This window comes from Chaetomium tenue (genome assembly GCF_020726465.1).
Source record: "Chaetomium tenue strain MPI-SDFR-AT-0079 chromosome Unknown F5144scaffold_3, whole genome shotgun sequence".
Lineage (NCBI taxonomy): Eukaryota > Fungi > Ascomycota > Sordariomycetes > Sordariales > Chaetomiaceae > Chaetomium > Chaetomium tenue.
The window spans coordinates 3147986-3171815 of NW_027117331.1; the positions used below are offsets into that span (position 1 = coordinate 3147986).

General features: G+C 54.9%; 8 protein-coding genes across 8 annotated transcripts; 5 read left to right on the forward strand and 3 right to left on the reverse strand.

Moving 5' to 3' along the window:
* Positions 1–1254: 1254 nt before the first annotated feature.
* Positions 1255–2644, reverse strand: F5144DRAFT_194596 (Snf7-domain-containing protein). The gene is made up of 4 exons (XM_066782846.1): positions 2322–2644; positions 2046–2250; positions 1778–1983; positions 1255–1715 (listed from the first exon to the last, which is right to left on the reverse strand). Exons 1-4 carry the CDS (start codon positions 2503–2505, stop codon positions 1636–1638), a joined length of 675 nt encoding a protein of 224 aa, XP_066645057.1. The 5' UTR covers positions 2506–2644; the 3' UTR covers positions 1255–1635.
* A 360-nt stretch (positions 2645–3004) lies between these two features.
* F5144DRAFT_194782 (CST complex subunit Ten1) lies at positions 3005–3916 on the forward strand. The gene is made up of 3 exons (XM_066782848.1): positions 3005–3039; positions 3149–3254; positions 3382–3916. The coding sequence occupies exons 2-3, from the start codon at positions 3163–3165 to the stop codon at positions 3689–3691; spliced, it is 402 nt and encodes a 133-aa protein (XP_066645058.1). The 5' UTR covers positions 3005–3039; positions 3149–3162; the 3' UTR covers positions 3692–3916.
* A 1015-nt stretch (positions 3917–4931) lies between these two features.
* F5144DRAFT_601491 (uncharacterized protein) lies at positions 4932–5232 on the reverse strand (the record flags this gene model as incomplete). Its single annotated transcript, XM_066791150.1, has 2 exons — positions 4932–5051; positions 5107–5232. 2 exons carry the CDS (start codon positions 5230–5232, stop codon positions 4932–4934), a joined length of 246 nt encoding a protein of 81 aa, XP_066645059.1.
* A 3444-nt stretch (positions 5233–8676) lies between these two features.
* F5144DRAFT_194805 (ICE2-domain-containing protein) lies at positions 8677–10262 on the forward strand. The gene is made up of 2 exons (XM_066782849.1): positions 8677–9318; positions 9367–10262. Exons 1-2 carry the CDS (start codon positions 8797–8799, stop codon positions 10153–10155), a joined length of 1311 nt encoding a protein of 436 aa, XP_066645060.1. The 5' UTR covers positions 8677–8796; the 3' UTR covers positions 10156–10262.
* Positions 10263–11269: 1007 nt separating this feature from the next.
* F5144DRAFT_628770 (uncharacterized protein) lies at positions 11270–12838 on the forward strand. The gene has a single exon (XM_066792347.1). It carries the CDS (start codon positions 11673–11675, stop codon positions 12363–12365), a length of 693 nt encoding a protein of 230 aa, XP_066645061.1. The 5' UTR covers positions 11270–11672; the 3' UTR covers positions 12366–12838.
* Positions 12839–12997: 159 nt separating this feature from the next.
* On the forward strand, positions 12998–17858 carry F5144DRAFT_628771 (P-loop containing nucleoside triphosphate hydrolase protein). The gene is made up of 2 exons (XM_066792348.1): positions 12998–17192; positions 17317–17858. The coding sequence occupies exons 1-2, from the start codon at positions 13277–13279 to the stop codon at positions 17583–17585; spliced, it is 4185 nt and encodes a 1394-aa protein (XP_066645062.1). The 5' UTR covers positions 12998–13276; the 3' UTR covers positions 17586–17858.
* Positions 17859–18443: 585 nt separating this feature from the next.
* F5144DRAFT_194836 (armadillo-type protein) lies at positions 18444–20771 on the reverse strand. The gene is made up of 3 exons (XM_066782850.1): positions 20437–20771; positions 19616–20125; positions 18444–19545 (listed from the first exon to the last, which is right to left on the reverse strand). Exons 1-3 carry the CDS (start codon positions 20668–20670, stop codon positions 18646–18648), a joined length of 1644 nt encoding a protein of 547 aa, XP_066645063.1. The 5' UTR covers positions 20671–20771; the 3' UTR covers positions 18444–18645.
* A 365-nt stretch (positions 20772–21136) lies between these two features.
* F5144DRAFT_194891 (uncharacterized protein) lies at positions 21137–23684 on the forward strand. The gene is made up of 2 exons (XM_066782851.1): positions 21137–21566; positions 21624–23684. The coding sequence occupies exons 1-2, from the start codon at positions 21380–21382 to the stop codon at positions 23477–23479; spliced, it is 2043 nt and encodes a 680-aa protein (XP_066645064.1). The 5' UTR covers positions 21137–21379; the 3' UTR covers positions 23480–23684.
* Positions 23685–23830: the final 146 nt, after the last annotated feature.

Sequence of the window (23830 nt, forward strand, 5' to 3'; positions counted from 1 at the left end):
ATCCTCTGACCGCTCACAATCGCGCTAGTCAGGGGTTGATGCCAGGTTCCGCGCTAACAACCCGGCGAGGAACGTTGACCTCGGCGAGTTTGCCAAGTCCCGGGGAGACGCGACCTCAAAACTTTCGCCTCCCACCCACCATGCACGGCATGACAAAAAGCGGTGTGTTTGGCGACTGAGAGAGTCGACGAGTCAGACGAACTTATCCGACCTTGCCGTCCCACAGGAGAGCTAAAACTGGATTCCAGAAAGAGTTGTTATTGAAGCCAAGGTAACGATGGGGTGGAACACCCGCGGCTGCCCAAATTCCACTCAGAAGATCACGTGCGTAACTATTGTGTAATCTGTACAAATCGATGTAACTATCGTGATGGGGAGTTGCCACTGATACCTGACAACCAACATGAGGTATGGAGGAGACCCGGGGTCTCACACGGGAAACGACTGAATTAAGTCAAACGAGAGCACTCATGAGATCAACATCGTCCCGGACCGTGCTCCCCTTCTCCCTTTTCCTTCAATATACACGCCAAAAGAACGCTGGAACCCATGCTCTCGATGTATAGATGAAGGGTAAAAACCTTTGTAATCCAACTCGGCACGACAACTGATGTCGAGTGCATAGCTCATAGGTTCTTGTTTAACATTACCTTGGGGCTCGGCGTGCTATTTTTTTTTAGCTGTTTAGACCATCTCGGCTGTGCGTCACTGTTCGATATTTTCCAACTCACATCGGTTTATATTTGCTGTTTCTACGAGCAAGTCTTTTAATGCGGTAATCTCCCCCCGTGTCTGACTCCGACAGGTTCTATCACGCGATTGGTCATGTCACCCGTGCACATTGGGTTTTAACTTTTAAGGCCCGGCCGGCAAAGTTTGAGTAAGCATGCAACCTGGTGAGTCAGGTGCTGTGGGGGTAACCGGACCACGGAAGGCCGTTGGACTGGTCCCAAGGAGTATCATTATTCCCTTGCATATCACCTCTCCGCCGACAGAAAAATCAGTACCGCTATCGATGGCAGTAAATCGGCCAGGCCGTCCGTACCAAGCAAGACCTAGAGTGGTTCTGAAATGAGGTTGCGACGGTGAGGATCGAAGCGGCCGGGGATGGTTTAATTCCTGAATATACACAGTAACGAATGAAATATAAAGACGCTCTCCAAGATTGTCGAACTTGGACACACATAGCATGTCATGGGGCGATGAGTAACGGAAGAGTTTGTGTCCCCTTTTTCCCGGCAATATTGGAGGTCGTTGCCCGGGCCATCAACGTGCTTGCCGATTCTAGGAGGTACCTAATTAATAACTGCAAACAAGCTTTTGTAGGTCCGAGTAAGGCAGTGAACAGATCTGGTGTATCAAAATTCATACTACCATAAGCGAGTTGCATTTGACATGTTCCCCAGCGACCTCCCATAACTACGTTAAATCCTGAACCTCAAACGCCGTCCCTCGAGTGAGAGGCAAACCCCCCCAAGTTGTGTCGATACTTATGCGGGAAACACTACCCACAATCACCTATCCTCCCATATGCTCATAATAGATGCGAAGGGAACCACGCCAAATTGAAAACCGGTCCGTATACTCCAGGCAAGTGACAGCGAGACCACGTCATTGCGACGCAAATCCTCACGTCTACATAGCCATCTCGGCTTGCAGCCTCCTGAGCTCCGCTTCCTCGTCGTCCTCGGCAACCAAGGGTGCTTTGCCCTTGACTGAAACAATATTAGTAAAGTCTGAACCGGTGCGAAGGCTACCCGAGCCTGTATGAACTTACTCTCCCCGTTCGCCACAGTTGGCAGCCGCTGGATGGAATCCACAGGGACCGCGCCGGTCTCCAGCATTTTGTCTTCGAGATCCTGCTGCTGGAGTGCCTCAAGCTCGTCTTCCAGTTCTGTGTCATCGAGTTGTGGGCCCACGTTGACGCTGCCCATTGCCTCTGCGATCTCTTCGTTAAGCCGGTTGTACTCCTGTAATTTATCCCTGCCAGCGCGTCAGTACTAGCTCTTGCGTATCCCCGCTTTACGATCAAGTAGAAAACCCACATCGTCTCGTCGACCTTGGTCGGGGTAAGTTTGCCGTGTATGGTCTTCATCGCATCGCCTGCCCGTTGCATAGCAATGAACGTCTCTTGGTTGATATTTGCTGACTCGATCGCGTTCACCTGCTGTTCGAGGGTCCCGATGTGGTTCAGTGTCTGCTCGAGATTGTGTTCGTGGATCTTCTTGCGTCGTAGTGCCGCCTTCGCAGCTGCCGGGTTCCATGGGTTAGCATTCTAGTCGCACGGGATCCATAAAAGCGCCGATGAAAAAAAGGCATACTGGTCTTGTTTGTGTTGACATTCTTCCGCGCGATCTGTTCTTGCTCTTCGATCTGGCGTGTGAGATGGGCCTCGCGCTTCTGCAACATCTCGAGCTGCGTCCGTAAGTCGAGGATGACATTCTTGGGTGTATCTTTCCGCTTCTGCGCGGCGCCACCGCCAAACCAGCCCCAGATACCTGACATGGCGAGTTTGTCTAGTCGGAATTGGCGGTAGACGGTGGTCTAGGCGAGGTGAGGAATCGCGGGTTGGAATCGAGGCGAGACTCGGGGCTGTTGTAGTATTCGTGGGAGGGCAGGGGCAGCTGATCAGCTGTGCCGATGACGCCTCGCAGTGTTTTGGCGGGGTCGAAACCTGACTTAAGTCGCTTCGTCGTCCGCTTATCGAGTGGCAGCCAAAGAGAGAACGCGCAGACTAAGCAGGCTGTCCAGTTCAGGAATGTGTCGAACTCGGGACCAAAAGCTGTAGATGACGAAAGCACGAAGATTGTCTGGATGTTAAGCAAGGCTGCCTATCGGGGGTATGATGCAAGGCGCCAACAAGGCCGTTGCTGGGTCGGGTGATTGCGGCACGCGCAAGCCTAGCGATTCAGCCCGGGATTTACCCGTTTATGCCCATCAGTCATGTGACCTGGTAGCTTTGGACGATGAAGGCAAAACACAGAGAATGGAACTGCGTCCGGCACTTGATTATCTGTGCTGCCCGACACAATCCCCCCAGTACGAATACCAAATTTTCCCGTCTGAGAAAGCACCTAGCTGGATTTGGGGTTTCAAACTCCCAACGCTACGAAGCGAAGCAAATGTAGAAATGTGTTGACCACACCAGGACCGCGCGTCACCATGTCGTCTTATGGTCCACGACCGTCCCAATTGTGCCTACTCTCTTCACTACCACGGAAAGAGACGGGAGATAAAGTGAGATTTCTAGGCTGGTAAGATTTGCTTTTCCTTAACCCAAACAATCATGTTTGGCATTTATAGCAGTCCTTGGATCGGGCCTGCGGACGGTTGTGGTTTGACTGAAACCTTTACGACACTATACTGACCAAATACCGCCAGTGTAACATCATACTCGCCAGCGTCCGGCGTACTGGCACTAGAGCACCGTTTGCCAGAAGAAACTCATTCCGTCATCAGTCTGGTGGATGTTAATTTGGTTCTCGAAAGCCTCGGATCGGAACAAACCCGTGTGGGAGAGTGGGTAAATGTCATCGGGTACATTACTGATATAGCACCGCTGGCCTCGAGCAGGGAGTCGAACCGTGGAAGTCTAGCGGTTTATACTCAAGCGGTCCTTCTGTGGTCGGCCGGGCCTTTCGATATTCGGAGATACGAAACAACAGTCAAGGCCCTCGGGCAGGCCAGCTGAGCCACTAGCCGCGCCGCGTCTTGATATGCAGTTCTGCGATCAGACAACATTGCTCGAGGCATTCTCACCGGGCGCGGCATTGCGAGACATGTTGTCTCGCCAGTACTCGAGGAGAAAGCTTCCGGGCACGGCGGGGAGGGTGCGCCAACTCAGCACTGGTTGTTTATCGGATCGGTTCTCCCCCTTTCGGTTTCCGGGGGTAGGATACAGCTTTTTTCTGTGGAAAGCACCACCAGCTCGAACTCAGCGTGGCACAGCATATGTTGTGAGACCACTCTAGGGGGAGCGCAATCCCGACGTTCCTACCCGCCACACAACAATGGCCTCATTTCTGGGGGGTGACCATAGTTGTGTCTGATCTACGATAATTTTCAGAGGCCGTTATATTCTCGCAGCACAGTGGTTGACTGCCGATGAAGTCCTGAGGTTGGGTGAGCGGAGAGGGCTTGATGCAACAATCGAAATTTCTGCGGGAGTGCGGGATATCGACCAGTGCAAGCCTGCCACAGATACTTGCGCAAAGCTCGCCGCGATCACCCAGCATCTTCACGATCTCCAGCTACAACCGTCGCCGAGTCTCGCCCCGTCTAAATGCACAGGGATATGGAGCCAGCCCAATTGGGATTCCCTGTCCGTTCAAAAGCTTACTAGCTTTCGGTTCGGCTGCAGGATCCGACATACACATGCAGTTCTCCGCCAAACACAAGGGGAAATTCGATGTCCATTGCAGTTGCGGCATGCCAGATGGCACAATATTGCTGGTCCGAAGCTAAAACCCCCTGACCGCCATGCCACAGTTTGATCTTGCAGCTGCATCCTTGGCGGCCAATATCAAACACTCTGTGCGCCATTCATTCACTCTCACACTTCTCCTTCCCGCCAACATCTGCCGAACCCAGAGAATAGTGGAACACCAACCCTGGTGCCTCTTTCGAGACAACCGCCTACAGGTTTACCCTCCGGCCCTGCATCCATCATTAGGTGCCAACAAACCATGACATGACCTGGTTTGGGTTTCCAGTGGGGTATCATTATTAGTTTCTCCGTCTTTCATCACGTCGGCTTCTGGACTCGGTACTCCTTCGGCTCTCTCTCCTCCGCCTTGTCGAATCGCTCGTGCCGGCTTTCGACATGACCACAGGCTGGTGGAGTGGCCGTTTAAGGACTTTGTTCGCGGTCCCGGATGCCCTAGCCGCCGCTTGTTTTTCCCACATCTCTTTGGACTTGACACATATATCGTCTATTTGCTCCTGATGCAAGGGCTGTCAATCTTGCGGTCGGATCGGGTTTCGCCGCGGAGTCGGTGGCTCACATCTGTTAGGCAAGGTCCTGGTGTTGTGATCAAGAAACCATCTTCTCCCTGCGACTGTGTTAGCCCTCAATGCCTCTAGAGCTAAGCAGACTGAACAACACACATCGCGAGTGAAAGACCGCACTGTTGCCTCCGGTCCGAGGTAGTACTGCAGCTCCTGGGTGATGACCTTCTTGTGGATGTCCAGGTGCGGGATCCAGTATTTGTTCATGGAGGAAGAGGACGACATGGTGGGCGGGAGGGAATATCAAAGGGACAGCGGCGGCAGGTTAAGTGTACGTTGCTTTCTTTTGCCCCTCTGTCTTCGAAAACATGCGGGGTGGCCCCTATTTATGGCCCTTTACAAGGGCCCCTCCCCTACGGCCGAGGCCTGTCCAGTGAAGGCGTGTTTACAGTTGAGGAGGCTTCCTCCAAAGCCATACATACCACATACCCTTTTCGTCAGCTACACCGCCCAGTCTGTCCGAACCACTCATGCCTACCTTGCCGTAAGCTCGTGGACGGCACGGGTGCGATTTTGGGAATTGGCAGACCCGCTCCTTACTGGCCTGTTTCCACAACCCATGTGGTCCGCCTCACTTTTCCGCCTCGTCCCTTTCCCTTCCGCCCCCCACCCTTTCCATCTGTAAGACACACACACCGGAAGCGGGCCCACTGCTCCCCAGCGCAGTTTCCTTGATACGGGTCGTCGTACAAAAGAGCCCCTGGGTCCAAGCTTATCCGCTGAGGTGTCGCCTTATTGGCCACCGCCCGTTTCGTCGGTTCCTCTCCCATGTGTCCAGTAACATGGATTCGATGCAGCCCTATCAGCTCGCTTGGCGAACGGCGCCGGCTCAGGCCAGGTGTTCTCGAGCCTGGTTTCCCGGTTTTTCCAGCTTGAGGTACCGCCTTGAGTGGAGGTGGCAACTCGTGTACATGGTTGCTTATGCGCGAAATGCGATCTACTGCTGTCGTCATAAAGGCTTTGCCACCTGCTGCTCTGGGACATGCCCAAGATGCCCTACCATTATCTACCTTGCGATTTGGGCGTGTTTCATACCCAAGCAGCCAAGTCAAGATTTGCCGGGGCCTGTTCTGGAATTATGATATTGGTTTGGGGCTGGCTGTCGATCTCCCGCTCGTCTTGTGGAGTGGACCGCTGTCGTGCAGCCTCGCTGTGAACGGTCTGGATAGAATATTCGTGTACTGTCGATCTTCCTCCCTTGCTCATGGCTTTCGTGTTCCTGGTAGATAAAACTCTGTGTTTTGAACTTCAAACGCTTGACTGGCTCGTTTGAGGCGGGTGTTTACTACTTGTTGCCTTGCTTTTCGGGAAACGGTGGCAATGAGTCTTCGGCACCGTGGGGGTTGATACTGTATGTACCATGCCTCTGCTGGGGTATCGTTGGCGTATATGGTCACAGGCACGAATATCACTGTTTCTTAGAGTATTTACTGAACAAGTTGTTTTCCTTTGTGGGCTGAGCCATTAGCACAGCATCCCCGTCCCTGGGCAACATGGCTACCGGCGCAATATGGTGTGCACCTGGTATGCTTGCCACACATTCCTGTTTTTCACCTCTTCTATAGTGTCATTACAACAGCATGACGAATGCTGGACATGGTGTGATGAAAGGGGGTATGAATAGGGAATGGACGCGGGACTAAATGCGAGTTGATTCTGTGTTGAGTCTCGGCAAGGCTGTTTAGGAGTACGCCGGTCAGCCAACCGTTAGTGTTCGCCTGAAGGAAGCGTGGGGTGTTGGTCATTGCTTGTCACTAGCTTTGTTCAGTTGACTGTTTGTAGGGCCGCAGCGCAGGCATTGGGTTTTGTTCTCCTGACTGCAACACCGCAGAGCAGTTTCGTAGGCACCAATAGAAGGGTTGAGGCGAAGGGATCGCCGCGTCAAGTGCGAGGGGTGACCTCGGCACCTGCCTTGGTATTTTATACACTGGTACTGTCGGGCAGGTTTGGGGTTTGTAACCATGTTTGAGTGTAAGCTGTTCAGTTGCTAGGTAGGATTAGCGCCTGGTCGTGAGGCGTGACTGCGTGTTGGGATTCAACCATTGGAAAACATGCATGAAAAACTCGAGGCCACCAATACCTAGGCTACTCAGACAGTTATTTACCTACCAATTTGGGTTGCAAGCTTACGAGACCTCCAACACCCGTTTGCCTGGTGAACTTGTTGATAGATTATGTTGACGAGAGGGGCCAAATCGGTCCTCCTCCCGATACCGCTGAGCAAAAGCGGTGTTTATATTCCATTAAGGGGACGCAGTGAGAGTGTTGACGCAAGACTTGTATATGTAACACCGGGGGGAGAGCGTGAGCCTTGTGAGCACGAAAAGGAGCCGCCGAGATAGGACAACATATTCCGCCGCTGCCCGGTAAATGAGCCGCGCTAGTTCTCACGCTTTTCTGAGCACATGTGTGTCTGAATGAGGGGAGGGACTACCTGCCTGATCAGGGCCAACCCCATCATCTTAACGCGATACATTTATGTTTACAGAGATAGATAGCCCAATAGATCTGATCCACGGGTATGAGCAAAGGGTTGATCCTTTCCACGGCCTGATACCGACGAGAGAACTACGAGGCGTTGATCTTGTATCTGCTCTATGGTTCTGAATCACGAGTGTGAAGTAAAAAGTTGTAAGCATCCTGGCGACACCCGGCGCTTCCACATGATGATTGGGCCGGGCACTTTGGTTGCCCGCCTCCCAGTTCCCAATTCAAATGGCATCATGACGACCGGAGCGGAGACAGCCGGTTATAGCCCTAGAACCCACTAGCCCCGATAGGTGATGCTGATATTCTAATCATGTGGAATAAATGGAGCCTTGGTGCATGTTAAGCAGGGGAAAGCCTCCGCACCGTGGCAAGCGTGGCGTGCGTGGGTAAAAGGGTCAGTTGATGTTGTCGCCATCGACGCTCGTGGTTGGCGGATGACGACTTGCTGTCACATGCGCCGAACAATGCCAAGACCGATGGCGCATGCACCAACTGAAGCGGTGAGATGCTGCTCGCTCAGGGGTTTAGCTGCATTCCCGTGTCTTGCGTCAATCATTTCCAACCAGATTCCGGCACATGCGACACGCCAACAGCAGCCTCTTCCTCCAACATCCGGGAACCAGATCTCATCTTCGATTCGCGTGGCCATGCTCAGAGATCGTTTGTCGGGACAAGTCCAGCCATCAGATCGGACGATGCAGTCAATGCCGGGGTCGACCTGAGCTGCAGCTGCGACTGGATACACGTGCAGATAACAGTGGACACTCTAAATTTTGGCGCAGGGCACGCTTCTTTTTTTGGACACGGTGGACAAGAACTTCAAGAAACGGCCTCCTTGAAAAAGGACCAAAGAAACGACAAGCTTTGTGGGATGCAGTCTTATTTCTTGAAGACGACACCACTGCAAGCCGCCGACCGCCAGCTCCCCGCCGTCCATGCGAAACATTGGGTGCCAAATGGGCCATAGACCAATACCTCGGATCATTGACGAATCGATCGTTTCGACCACCGCCTAAGCCGCGGACCGCATCGCGCCATCGCATACACCGCCTACGTTGACAGGACGGCGAACACCATCGACCGATCGTGGGAGCTTTCTGCTGTGGTATAGCTGCCCCTCGGCTGCTCGATCATTTTTGCCTTCCAACTCCTACCCCACCCCTTCCACAAGTGGGCGCACAGTGCCGAGCCACTTGTCACGAGCACCCCGCGACCGTCTACCACGACCGAATATCGCCGAAAACAGATCCCTCGTTGTTAGCCCGGGCTACTAGGCATCACCGACCGGCCACCGCTACGATGTGGTGGTTCATTAGCGCGTGTTCGAGCGCCATCTTCCTGCTCAGCATCGTCCTCTCAATACCCATCGCCTTCGACGTTGGGGGCCGTGATGCTGGACTGGCCTACTCGCTAGCGCTCTTCCTGTTCTACTTCTTCTATAGCATCGCAAAACTCCTAACACCAGAGAAGTCGCGGATACGGTGGTTCTTCAGGAACCTGGTCGGCTTGTCACAATGGGTCGTCATCCCGACGTTGCTGATTTGGTCGCTGAACCGCTTCTCGGTCGACGCCGATAGCACCGGCTGGGTAGCGCGCACATTTTCGCAGATTACATCGACACACCACAAGACCTGGAAGCAGTGGTTCTTTGGCCAAGAGGGTTTTATCGAGACGGTGGCATTGGGCGCATGGGACAACACCCTGAGCTACTCGAGCCCTGTCTTCCAGCTTCTCGAGGGTTTCTGCAGCCTGTTGGTCATCCAGGCCGCCGGCCAAATCACCAGATGGCTTGTCAACCGCGGGCGGAGTGACACATGGGTGGTAAGTACGTCGTTCTAAAGGCAAGACCCATTGCTAAATGAACTACAGATCATCCTCCTCGTGTTTTCCGGCTCCATCATTTCAAGCGCCGTCTACTTCCTGTGGCGTGTGATTTCCTTCCCGCAAGTCAGCAACTTGGATGCCACCCTTATCGGGGTCGCTATGACATCGGCCGCCTTTCTGTGCGCCTTCGGCATCGCCAGCGGACGCGGGAACCCCGTAGAGTCCTCCCTGTTATTCGCCTACGCCGTCCTCTGCGTCTACCAAATCTTTACCGACTACCAACCGTCGGCTGAGGCTGCGGCCGCGGCCGAGCAGGCAGCCGCAGCGCAGCCCGACTTTCCCCCGTTACCCCCCATTATCATGGCTTCGTACTCGACTCTGATGCACATGCTGGGCAGCCTACCCACGGCCGTGAGCTCGTCATTCCAGTTTCTCTACGCCGCGTTCCAGACCATCACTCCCAGTGTCATCATCTCGTTGACGTACCGCATCATCGTGTTTTATTGCGCCACGCGGATCATTCCGGCCGTCAGGGAACTGGGCGCAACCGCGATCATGGAGGAACCGACGCTGGAGGATACTGAGGGAGCGAATCGTCTAATTGGGTTCCTCAGCTGGTTTTCACCGTCTATGCTCATTGCCGTCTACACTAGCCTGCTTCTCCAGCATTTTAGCGTCTCCAGTGGCGACGATGCCGGGTGGACACTGCGGGCGGGCGATGCCGGCGGCAGCACATGGCGATGGGTTAACATTGCCGCAACCATGGGGCTGTATGCTATCGAACTGTACCTTGGAGGGGACGGGGACGGAGGAACGCATTGGAAGACGGACTAGGGGGGACATGGATTCTGCAGATCCTCGAACATCGGCCAACTACGAAACTGCTACGGGCGGCGTCAAGCTGGGCGCCCGAATATGTCTCGCATATGAAGCGATGACTACACCGCACTATGACTGGTTGAAGCCACTGGTGGAGATGGCAAGAGAGCACGAAGCTAAGGGATGGCGGGAATATGGAGGGAATGATACCCAGAGCTACACCGGCACTCAGTCGGGGCAGCCATTTCGGAAGGAGAGAGGAACGGAGGAACGAGGACAGGAGGCTGGTGGAGGAATAACAAGCCGGGCGGGCATCAAGAACGGCTCTGGTCTGACGGACGCCGTATCAACGAGGCTTGTCAACGTTCTTGCGGATCTATTACGTTTTGTTTTTCCCTCTTCTTTTATTTGCTTTTTTATTTCCTTTGTCTTAGCTGCATCAGAGATACGGGATAGGAAGGGAACAAAAAAAGGTACCGGGACGGGGGCGGCTGGGAATACCTGAGCGGTAATGGCACTGGCAATGCACACAGCGAATGGCGTTATTGGACTACCTGGGGGCTTGCGAGGCATAGTTTCGTTTACCGTCTGCTGTTCTCCCTGGGATTATCGGTGGTGAAAGCCTACCTTCTTCCTATCTCGCGGGTGTTCCCGTGGGACACGTGAGAGATGTACATACATTGTCACCCTAACACGATTAAGAGATTGTTTTTGCAGTGTTGGAAGCCCCATGGTTGGGTACCTAAGGTAGGTGCATATTTCGTGGTAGTCTCGACCAGTCTTAGCAATGGGGCCCTGAGGTCATGAAGCCCCTTCACTCGACTCCTCTTCTGGGGCTTCTGCACCCCGGTTAGCATCACTAACGACCGGAGTTCTACCTGAAAACCATACCAACCTTCCAATTCCCACCCCTGGTTCTTGATACAGCCAAGCAATACAACACGGTTTAGCCGTACTGCGCGGCGCAGGTGGTCGAGGGGATTAACCTCGCCATAACCGTTATTTCCTACGGAACCAGTGTTAAATAAGCTGTGGAAGTAAAGGACGAGGCAAAATGAATTAATTTTTTTGACCGAAAATGAAATTTGAAGTACCTAACCAGAAATGGGCAGGTTGAAAATGGTTGATGGTGTTTGTTAGCCCGTGCACTGCAGCACCAACCGCTGATTTTCCCTTGCTTCTTTTATCCCGAGTACTCACAATACCTCCGTAAATAGCAACCGTTTGGAAACCCAAACTCATTAAATTCCAAGGTACTGCAGCACGGCCCACACATAACCTGCTGGCTTGCCCACACGTGTAAATTTGACACGTCAAATACGCACCCGCAACAACCCCTTCAAACGTCATCGATCCGAGCGGCTAAACGGGTGCATCTGAACGCGTCCCAACGCGTCCCCTCTGAGCGAACATCCGACCACGCCAACCACGCCAACCACGCTGCCGCCAACACCACCTCAACAGAAAACCCCGATCACCAGAGGAGAAAACAAGTAAACAAACACAAGCAAAAGTAAGTCGACAAGAAAACGATGGCATCAACCCCACCGGCCAGCCCCAGCGCGGACCAGCCGGCGAAGCGCAAGCGCGGCCGCCCCCCACTGTCGCCGTCCCAGCGCAAGCCGAAGCCGGTGCCGTCCGGCCGGCCGCGCGGGCGGCCCAAGGGCAGCGGCGCCAAGACAACGGGCGGCGGCGTGCGAAAAACGGCGGCGGCCGATCCCACCGCGTCCGTCGCGACGACACCACGCCGCGGCAGGGGCCGGCCCAGGAAAGACCAGAGCGCGCAGAAATTGCTGGATGCCGCCGTGGCTGCCCCGGCTGCTGCTCTCAAGGAGGAGGAGGACGAGGGGGTTCCTGCTGCGGTTACGCCTGTGGGGCAGGTCAAGAGGGGCCGCGGCAGGCCGAAGGGGTCGGGGAAGAAAGCTACTGCGCCGGCGGCTGCCGTGGCTGCTAGTCCTATGACGGATACGACGAAGAGGAAGGGGCCGACTACACCTGCGAGGGGAGGACCTGGCCGTGGGAGGAAGGCTGGGTCGGCTGCGAAACAAGTGGTAAAAGATGAGGAGGAGGAAGATGATGAAGGAGATGATGACGGGGATGTTAAAAGCGAGGATGTTAAAAGCGAGGATGTTAAAAGCGAGGATGTTAAAAGCGAGGATGTTAAAAGCGAGGATGATTTTGAAGGTGAGGATGTCGATGGGCAAGAGGACGACGAGGAGACGTAGACCAGGGAGTTTACTGGTTGCGGAAGGAACTTCGCGGTTGGCGATGTTGGCGTCGAGGGTGCCAAATTTACAAAGGGTGTGGACTCAACCTACAGGATGTGGAAGAAGGCATCAAGTTGGGGCTCCCCTCGTTCCAGCGACCCAACAATGAGCGGACATTACGGCGATAATCAAGGGACTATCTGAGGACCGAAAGGGATCCTGGGTGACTGAGACCACGGGACATCGAGGGACTATTTTATATATACAAGAACCTTGACTTGCGTTGCCATTATTTTCACGGGGGATCGGACGCTTTATGGTATGTTTTTCATCGAAGGGATGGTTTGGGATCGGACCGTTCACCCAAGGTAGCTTGTATTAATGTCAGGTGTTGGGGGGTAATTCCTCAATTGGAATCGAAATGATGGCTACGCCGCGCTTTTCTAACCACTCATCTCAATTGATGACGAGACCTTGAGGGGCGAGAGCTGTTTTGACCTGCTGAAGGATGGAAGAGATACCGATCGCTTATAGCGAAACTCCCTGTAACTGCATGTCTCAAGCCAAGCTTCAGGGGAGGGCCCACAGCGCCAAGTCCTGTCAATTGTTCTCCAACCCTCAACGCCGCCCCAGGCTTTTTCACTGCTGCCAAGGATTCTGTAAGCCTCAAGATTGATCTGAGCATACAGATGCATCTCACAACTCGTTGCTTACGCTTGCTGTGAACACGATCAAGTCGTCGTTAACTCACTTTCCAAGCTCCGGACTGCCATGGACCGCTGCGCACAGGCAATTTCAGTACCAGGGTCGTTTGCTATCGTGTGAATCCACTCACCACGCCACTCATGGTTCACTGAGAAATCCAAAATCTGCTTCCCCAAAATATCGCCAACCCAATCCTAACTAGGAATCACAAACAAGGTCCTAAAATGGCAAAGAAGGGAAAAAACACCAACAGCGCCCCGGCGCCCACACCGTCTGCCGCTCCCGCCAAAACCAACAAGAAGGACGCCAAGACGAAAGCCCCCTCTGAAGGGGACTTTATCGTCTTCACCAATTCAGACAAGGATCCCAAAGGCCGACGAGGTGGCGGCGGCGGCCCCTCCAACGCCAGCACCACGACGCCTAATAACGGAAACCCCTCCGAAACCCCCGATGGGCCGCCTCGCCCGACTGCCCGCCAGCTCATCGGCGGTGCTTCTTGGACTGGCAAGCTTCCCGTCAACCTGCTTTCAGAGCACTGCCAAAAGCAAAAGTGGGAGCGTCCCGACTATAACACTATCAAGACAAAGGAGGGCTTCTCTGTTTTCACCAGCCTAGCCGCCAAAAACCCCAAGACAGGCGAGGTCACCCGTCTGCCGCCTTTCAAGCTGCCCCCGAGCCACGTGCACTTGGCCTACAAGCCGACTGCCCTCGAGGCGAAGCACTTTGCCGCCACCTACGCGCTGTATCGCGTGTGCAACATGAAGAACATACACATCTCGTTGCCGCCGGACTACAAGGCTTTGTGGAAGGATTTTGAAGCCCTCAAGAAGCAGGATGTGAAGGAAGGCAAGGGCTGGATGTACGAGGCCGATCCGTTCCAGGCAGCAAGGGAGCGAGAAGAAGCCAAGGCGACCGCCGAGAAGAAGAAGGCACAGGCCCAGGCCTTGAGGGAGAAGGCAGCTGAGGGGAACCAGGGAGGGGTGTCGCTCGCTTTCAGGGGTGGTGGCGGTGGCGGCGGCGGCGGCGGAGGGGGGTCGCATTCCCTTATGAGGGGCTGGGCGACGGTGCCCAAGATCGAGATGGGGAATAGGACGCGGTCGCAGCTCGAGGATTTGTTGCGGAGGGAGACGGTGTGGAATCCCCATGGTGTGGTCATGCCGCCGGCCCAAAAGGCGGCGATTGTGAAGGAGTTCAAGGAGTTGGGGTTCCGCCAAAGCCACGCCGAAGAGGCGGTGGAGGAGTGTAAAGACCGCGAGGAGACGCTCGAGTGGCTGCTGGTGCATATCCCAGAGGACGACCTACCGCGGTGGGCCCTACCCGAGAAGTATACCGCCGGTGTAACGGTGGCAGCTACCGACCTGCGGAGAGAAGGCGCCATAAAGCGCCTCGCAGAGTCCGGGTACTCGATTGATCTCTGTCGCCGGATTCTGGACGCCAACGGTGGCGACGAGGGCAAGGCTGCCGAGGCCTTGCAAACATTGCTTCTGTCGAGCGGTACAGGACAGGGTGCAGGCCACGACGAGGAAATCGACTCGTGGAGAACCCCTGACGAGAGTTGGGACGAGGAAATGGCAACCCTGGAAGCCAGTTTTGGGGACAAATACACTCGCACTTCACCCGAGGTATGTCAGATACGGCTTGAATCGGTGGTCAACGGGGCCAATGCCAATGTCGAGACGTACCTGCAATTCCGGAAGACGCCCCAGTATCCGACCCATGTCGTGGTGTCGGTTGCAGCCCCGCTGCCCGCCTACATCAAATTGAGCGTCATCAAGAAAGCGCTTGCGTACGCAAGCGAGTCGCTGCAAGGCGAGGAAGCAAAAATCTACTATCTCGTAAGCTGGGTGCAGGAGAGTATCAACGAAATTATCGAACGGCCAGGAGCTCTCAGGGATGTTGCTGCTGTCTCATCAGCCGCTTCCGAAGAGCCGACTGTGGTTGCGGCTAGGACAGCGAGGCGGAGACCCCGGTACCCGAAACCCATTAACTGGACGCCGAATCCTCGCAGTAGACAGGAATGGGTGGCGAGGACAGAGGCACTTAACTACAAAAAGATGCTGTCCCAGCGCGAGCGTCTGCCGGCGTGGCAGGTTAGGGCTGATGTCATCCGGACTGTCTCTGAGAACCAGGTCACCATCATCTCTGGCGAGACCGGTTCCGGCAAGTCAACCCAGTCGGTACAGTTCATTTTGGACGATCTGTATAACAAAGGCTTGGGAGGCGGAGCAAATATCATCGTCACACAACCACGCCGTATCTCCGCCCTGGGTCTTGCCGACCGAGTCGCCGAGGAGCGATGTACTCAGGTTGGGCAGGAAGTCGGTTATACGATACGCGGCGAGAGCAAAACCACCCCAAACACCAAAATTACCTTCGTGACGACTGGTGTACTGCTAAGGCGCCTCCAAACTTCGGGCGGTCGGGTTGAAGATGTGGTGTCCTCGTTGGCGGATGTTAGTCATGTTGTGGTTGATGAAGTCCACGAGCGTAGCTTGGATACCGACTTCCTCTTGAGCATCATTCGTGATGTCCTTTACAAGCGGCGGGACTTAAAGCTCATCCTCATGAGCGCCACTCTAGACGCTGCTTCCTTCAGAGACTACTTCATGGCGGACCGGCAGAATGTTACCGTTGGCTTGGTAGAGATCTCGGGACGCACATTCCCAGTCCAGGACTACTACCTCGACGACGTGATCCGGATGACAGGTTTCAGCGTTGGGAATAGGTATGACTATTATGATGATGGGGCTAGCACACCCTCTGGAGACCAGGCGGACCCCATCAACAAGGTTATCCAGAAACTTGGTACCCGCATCAACTACGACCTGCTATTCGAGACGGTCAAGAGCATCGACGAGGATCTATCATCGAGGCAGAAGCTTGGCGGCATCCTAATCTTCCTACCTGGCGTGGCCGAGATCAACCGCGCATGCAACGCCCTACGATCAGCACCGTCGCTTCACGTTTTGCCTTTACATGCGTCCCTAGAGACTAGGGAGCAGAAGAAAGTCTTTGCCTCCGCACCGCAAGGCCGGAGGAAGGTGGTTGTCGCCACCAATGTGGCAGAGACATCCATCACCATCGATGACATCGTCGCTGTCATTGATAGCGGCAGAGTCAAAGAGACCTCCTTTGACCCAGCAAACAACATGCGCAAACTGGAGGAGACCTGGGCGTCCCTCGCCGCCTGCAAGCAGCGCCGCGGCCGTGCTGGCCGTGTCCAGGCTGGTAAATGCTACAAACTCTACACACGCAATCTCGAGTATCAAATGGCCGAGCGCCCGGAACCAGAAATCCGACGCGTACCACTTGAACAGCTTAGCCTCGCTGTCCGTGCCATGGGCATTCGAGATATCAGTCATTTTCTCTCGCGCGCCCCCACGCCACCGGAGGCGACCGCTGTGGAGGGAGCGATTACCATGCTCCGGCGGATGGGCGCCCTGGATGGCGACGAGCTAACGGCCCTCGGTCAGCAGCTGGCTATGATACCTTCGGATCTGCGCTGCGGCAAACTGATGGTCTACGGCTCCATTTTTGGCTGCCTCGACGACTGTGTTACCATTGCTGCCATCCTGAGCACGAAGAGCCCGTTCCTCTCGCCGGCCGACAAACGCAGTGAAGCGAAGGAGGCAAAAATGCGCTTCGCTCGTGGGGATGGTGACTTGCTCACCGACCTTCGGGCGTACCAGGAATGGGACAACATGATGGCCGACCGCTCCATCCAGCACCGCAGAGTTCGGCAGTGGTGCGACGAGAACTTCCTTTCATTCCCCACGCTATCGGACATCGCCTCGACCAGATGGCAGTACTACACCTCGCTGTCCGAAATGGGCATCCGCCCTTATCCCTCCCAACCCTCGGCATCCACCCCTCTCCTCCGCGCACTCACAGCGTCCGCCTTTGCGCCGCAGCTCTGCCGTATCCAGTTCCCCGACAAGAAGTTCGCGACGTCGGTCTCGGGTGCGGTTGAACTCGACCCCGAGGCCAAGACGATCAAGTATTTCTCGCAAGACCACGGCCGCGTCTTTATTCATCCGTCCAGCACCATGTTTGACAGCCAAGGGTTTTCTGGGAGCGCGGCGTTCGTGTCGTATTTCAACATGATGGCCACGAGCAAGGTTTTTGTGCGGGATTTGACGCGTGAGTTCTCCTTTCCTACTCTTTCCGCCCCTAAAAAAGCTTCAATACATACAACCCCCCCTCTTACCCCCATCCCCACGCAATCATCATCAAAACCTACCAACTAACCAACCCCTCCCCACAGCATTCAACGCCTACACCCTCCTCCTCTTTACCGGCGACATCGCGCTTGACACGCAGGGCCGCGGGTTGCTGGTAGACGGCTGGTTGCGGCTGCGCGGATGGGCGCGTATCGGCGTGCTGGTATCGCGGCTGCGTGGGGTCATCGACCGGCTGATCGAACGGCGTATCGAGAAACCGGCCGCGTTCGAGTCGTCAGAGGGGCCCGGGGTCGGGGCCGAAATCATCCGGCTTGTCACGCGGCTGATTGAGTTGGACGGGATGGATGCGTGATTGGGATTCACGTTTCTTCGTTGTTGTTGCTGGAAGTCGATGGATGGGTGTTAGCTGCTTGGTCGGTTGTTTGGCTGTTCTCAGATGGGTAGGATTGATGCAACCGACTGGTTCAATAACGCGCTGTCTAGCTAGATATACATACATGGGCATATAAAACACGGTTAGCTATTGGCTTCTATGGGCGGCGGGAATAGACGAATTCGGTCACAGTGTTGACAGCGGGCGTTTGGTTCTGATTGTGCCGACGTGTGTGTCTCAACCCGTGTACACACACACACACGCGCGCGCGCATGTTCACACACCAGCGCATATACATCTATGACCTTTGCTTGACACACTTATCATCTTCGGAATTTATGTCAACGTTGCCGTGGCTTCATTTGTCTGTCTGCAGGAGGTTACCAGTAGTCCATATACCAGCCGCCCCACACATCCCGTCATCAAAAACCCGCCTCGGCTTGTCCTGCCGCCCACCACTTGATGGGTCAGTAGCCAAAGACAAGTATCCACGGCAGCCACCTCTCTTGCGGCCATGCACTAGCAATGGCCGGCCCTGAGGCGACACATGCGCCCAGGATTGAGCCACATCGGCTTCTGTTTCACCTCCGGCGCGGCGCGGCTCGTGCGCCCCCGCCGTCTTCGTCATAGGGTAGGAGCTATCAAGCTACCATTCAGACCCTTTTCTCCTTCCTGCGCTACTCATAAGACGCATCCATGTTTTCACCAGGCTGGAGCTATCAAGCTACCAAACGACCTGGCCGCTCCCTCTATGCTGTTATTCCATGGGTTGTCGATAAAACAAAATTAAGGTAAAGCTTGTTGAGCTGTGGGGTGGTGATGTCGAGGGGTACGTTTGGGGTTAAGGGATGGTGGTGTTAGCCGAAAGCATAGATGTGCCGTGTTTTCGGAGTCCGGTGGAAAACGCAGCGGGACGGTGGGAATGTCAGTCTTGCATGGCCGGGGCAAGGGAGGGGCTCAGTAACTTCAGGAAGGCCGATAGCATATCGAGCCTATCCTTTCGCCACCTAGCCCGCCGTATCCTCCCTTGACCAAACTTTTACATATCCATCGATTCAGCGCCATTCCCGCCGAAGTTGAAGCCGCCCTGCTGAGAGCCGTTCGCGGCACCAAAGCCAAACTGTTGGTTCTGGCCCATGGCATCGTCGGCAGCATTCTCCTCCTCATCCGAGAAGTACTTCTCGATGATGTTGTAGGCTTTCATGTAAATCTCTTCGTTGGCGTTGGTCTGGCAATCATGGATCTTCTCCATACCGCCGCACTCCTCGATGAACAGCGCATAACGGTTGATCGAGTCGGAGCCCTCACCAGAGGCCTGCTTGTCGAGATCTCCAACCTTGAGGATGTTCTCGAGACCGTCCAGCGCGACCTGAATGATCTTGTTATCAGGGCAAGCAAGGAGGTCGCAAAGCGGCCTGATGCAGCCATGGTTAACCAGATACCGAATCTGCTCAGGCTTCTGCAGACCGCCCGAGGTGGCGTTGCTGATCGCCCAGCACGCCTCCTTGCGAGTCTTCAAGTCGCCATTGGTGAGCAAGTGGATGAGGGGCGGAATGATATTGGCATCAATGACGGCTTGGATCTGTGCAGAGTTCCCGGCGGTAATGTTAGAGATAGTCCAGCAAGCCTCCTTCCGGATCCCGTCCTTATTGCTGCTCAGCAGTGATAGTAGGCAGGGCAAGGCGCCGCAGTTAATGATGACTTGGGTTTGCACATCGTCGCCGGTGACGATGTTGCCGACCGAGCGGAGGGCGGGAGTTTGGACTGAGGTTGACGCATGCATGAGAAGCTCGACCAGCCGGCGCGGGATGCCCGCCTCGATCACGGATTGGATCTTGTCATTGGAGCCATCGGACAGGTATGAGATGGCCCAGCAGGCGTCAATCAGGACCTCATCATCCAGAGAATACACGAGCTTAGCGAGAATCGGAAGTGCGGGCTGAATCTGGGACACATTAGCATCACGTGATAGGGAAGAGCAGTGGGGAAGAGGGCTGCTGTCGACGCACCATATTCCAATCAGGCTGGGGCGTCTTGCCACGGCAGAAGTTGCTCAAGGTCCAGGTAGCATTACGAAGCATGCTCAACTTGCGGCTGTCCCCAAGGAGGTTGAGCAAGGGGCGCAGGGCGCCCTGGCCCAGGACGTAATCTCTGCACTGCGGGCTATCGCCAGCAATGTTACCAAGAGCCCAAACGGCCTGCTCACGTACGTCGGGCTCAGGGCTGTTGAGGAGCTCAACAAAAATGGGCACAGCGCCGGCCTCAATCACTACTTGGGTCTGTGTCGCGGAGCCAGAGGCGATGTTGGTAAGGGCCCAGGCAGCCTCGAACTGGACAAGGGTATGGGGCGACCGCAGAAACTCGACAAAACGGCTCACGACACCGGTCTTGATAACCTCTTCGATAGGAGGGTTGCGCTCTTTGCTCAGCAGTTTCCGGAATTTTGTCGTAGCTTGAATTTGGAGGTCAATCTGGTCTGAGAAGACGCCGGCAACCATCTGGGGGAGGTCCTCGTTAAGCTGCGCATCTCAAGTTAGCATACGAGCTTGGTGGCGGCAGGTGTACTAAAAAATGGGTAGGCAGTGGGAAATGCTGTTGAATGACGTATTGCGGCGGTATTGCTGTGATGCGATGATGTTGGTGTAGTGTGTAGGTAGTAGTGCGGGCGGTGCCGAATGCGGACCGGACCGGGTCTCACCAGCAGTGACCACAACAGACGGCGGGGTACAAGTGGGGTGAATACATCATGGGAGCTGCAGCTCTTGGATGCGGAGAGTCGATGACGAACGATGACATGTGCATTTGGGACAGGGTAGGAGAGGTGACATACCTGAGACTCGCTCGGCGGGTTTTCATCGTCGCTATCGGGGGCAGCACCCAAGGAGGCACCCGGGCGGTCATCGCCAGTGCCAATACCACGGCGCTTGGCCAGGTTCTCCTCACGCTTCGCCTTGCGGATTTCGACCTGCTGCTCCTCACGGCGGCGACGCAGCTCCTCGGGCTTGAAGGTGCTCTTCGCCTTGAACTGGGTGCGACGGTGCTCGGGAATGTATCGTTCGGCCATGGCTGCGATTGTCGGTCGCCGTTGACGACTTGAGCTTGGGCGATGGAGGGAGGGGAGCGGGCGGCGATCACTGAAACACGGCAACGGGAACCGCGACGGTGATGTCGAAATAAAATAAATGAAGATTTGCGCTGGAAGTCAGCTTGCCACAGCGTTGAGAAAGCTATGTTGATGTGGCCCAGCACTTGGTTTTCTGAAAGGAATGGGTGGAAGAGTTTGTGATTGTTTTTGGACAATGAAAGAATTTGGAGACGCAGAAACTGGAAACAGAACGGGGTCTCTTGTCCCTCTCAGTGTGTTTGACTGGGATGGGGGAGCAGCCCAGTTTTACGCCCCACCAAGGCCCGAGTCATCGGCAGCTGATTGGTGCCTCAGGCTTGAAGGCACCAACAGCGGGGCATTGCTCAAAGAAAGACCCACGTGTGAAGCACGGACCTAGCAGCGGGGTCAGATTGCATGTGCACATGAAATGGCGAGTGAATGGTGATTTCGGGCGATTGGCCATTCCTGAAGACGCGTTTGCAGTCGCGTTGCAGCAGCAACACCACGGTGGAACTGGGTGGGGAGCCAAGACACCATCACCAGCACACCGAACCAAAATCTACAGAGAAGCATGAACTTGGGACTTTAGTTCTAGCCCCATGTCACTCATTCTTGAAAATACCAAGTACTCTACTCTCTCTCCCGTTCCTAGCGCCTTCCAACAACAATGCCCGTGGGGGCTTCCTGGAAGAAGAGTAAGGGGCCGGGAGGTTCTACCCCATCGGAGCCTTCTCTTCCCCCCAAGTTCATCCATCTTAAGACGATTTTGGAGGAGGATGTATCTCTAGGGAGTCTTGTTAATGTCGTCGGCGTGGTGAAAGACTGGCGCCTCCCCACACCAACCGGTGGCAATGGTGAGTTGCATCTGTTTGCGGTTTCTATTCAGAGTCGGTTGTCTAACACGTTAGCAGACCACAAATCTACCATCACCCTGTACGATCTATCCGCTGAGGATGAGAAAAATGACCTCGAGTTTGTCATTTTCCGTTCAGAAGCCGATATGCCCCAGGTCGATGTGGGTGATGTTGTCCTTGTAACCGCTGCCAAGGTACAGAAATACCAGTCCAACCCCTTTTCCCTCATCACCAACCGTGCAACTTCAATCCGAGTATACAAAGCTTCCAAGATTCCGAAACCCCCTCAATCCGCCAAAATCGCCCTAGAACCGGCTTCAAAGCGAGATGGCCATGTGCCCAGCCCCGAGGAGACCGCTTATGTCTCGCACATACACCACAAGATTGATAAGTGTTTCCTCCCCGAAGAGACCGAGTTCCAAGCCAGAGCGGCACAGTCCCTCAATACCAGACGGAAATTCGGCTTGCTTAAGGATGTGGAAGAGGGCAAGTTCTACGACTTGATTGTACACGTGGCCAGGGAACCCTACGCCGGCTTCAATCTAGCTACCCTGTATGTCTCGGATTACACCGAGAATACACACTTCCACCCACAGGCATGGGAAGGGCTGTCGGAATTGGCATCGGGCGTTGATCCGTACGGGTACACTACGGGCGGCGCCAATATACCCCGCGAAGAATGGATCGGGCCGTACGGGAAAAAGTCTCTTCAGGTCACCTGCTACGAACCTCACGCAAGTTACATCCGTGACGAGGTAAAAGCTGGGCAATGGGTCAGTCTGCGCAATGTTCAAATCAAGTATGGCAGAGATGGCCAGTTCCTTGAAGGCTTCATGCGCGCCGGCAACGAAACAATCAACGTGTATGTTCTCGATACCAGAGACCCCGACACAATAGACCCGAACCTGAAGGAGGCGCTCCGCCGATGCCGCGACTACCACAAGAAGAAGAAACGGCAGATTAAGGAGGTCAAATCCGCCCAAGTAGCGGGACTGAAGCGAAGAGCTTCCGCTTCGTCGGGTCAGGAGGCTCCCCCCATCAATGGGAAAGATCGCCGGTGTGAGGCCCGTCGAGCGAAAAAACACCAGGGGGCGGAGGAGACGCTTGACAAACAGGAACCGCAACTCAATCTCAACCACCACGTCACTTGCGAAACACGCGACGCACCCAACTCTACTATCGCATCCATCCTCCAGCCGACAGTGCATGAGATACCGACCAAGAACCAAAACACCACCCTGGTGTTACCTTTCATTTGCGCCAAGTTCAAAGCTTTTGTTCGCGTGGTCGACTTTTTCCCGGCCTCGCTGGAAGACTTTGCTTATGGGCGGAGACAAACCCAGTACGATGTGCTCTCCGACAACGAGGAAGACAGCGAGGGTCCTTCGTCATCTGATGACGAGGAGGCCTCCAGAAGCCAGCGGGTCTGGGAATGGCGCTTCGCCCTGCAGCTCGAAGACCCAACCCCTTCTGATCACGCAAAGGGCTCTGGGCCGCCGCCTCGCCTCTGGGCCCTTGTTGACAACCTCGAGGCACAATGCCTGACGGGCCTTGATGCGGCCGACCTGCACCAGGACACAGACACGCTCAACAAGTTGCGCGAACGCATGTTCACGCTGTGGGGAAATCTAGAGGAGCTCAAGACTCAAGCTGCTGGGAGGAAACAAATGGAGCAAGAGACGGAGGATGGTAGGCACCATCGGTCCAGGCGCGCTGGAAAATCCCAGCCACGGCTCCCGAAACCGCCGCTGCAGAGCTCCCACCCCGAAATCGAGGGCGAGGGTGACGGGAAAACAGTCTCGAACATCCCCTTTACTTGCTGCATCAAGCAGTATGGAGTCTACGAAGGAAAGGAACGCGAAGGTCAGTGGGTACGATGTTTTGGGCTTTTTGGGACCAAGATTCACGACTGAGGATTGTGATTGCGAATTGGTTCGGCGAAATGCATGTGATTAGGCACGTACGGCGTTTCTGGAGTTTGGCCAAGATAGCTGGTGATGGTGGTGTTCATGATTGCCTAGATTTCCACCAACGATTCCTTGCTAGACTGGGAGACGATTTTGAGTTGGTTCTTTCGTCCCTCGAATACACATACGATACGATACTGCAAGTGGTATTCAAGTTGTGAGACCAGCGAAGTAGAGGAGCCGCCCAACAAATACCTAAAAACGACTCTACAGGAGCGAAGAATAATAGTGGTATGAACGAAAGCCCAAGCCCAGTCTCATCACCCATACTCATGATACAACCGCCTCACCGCGTTA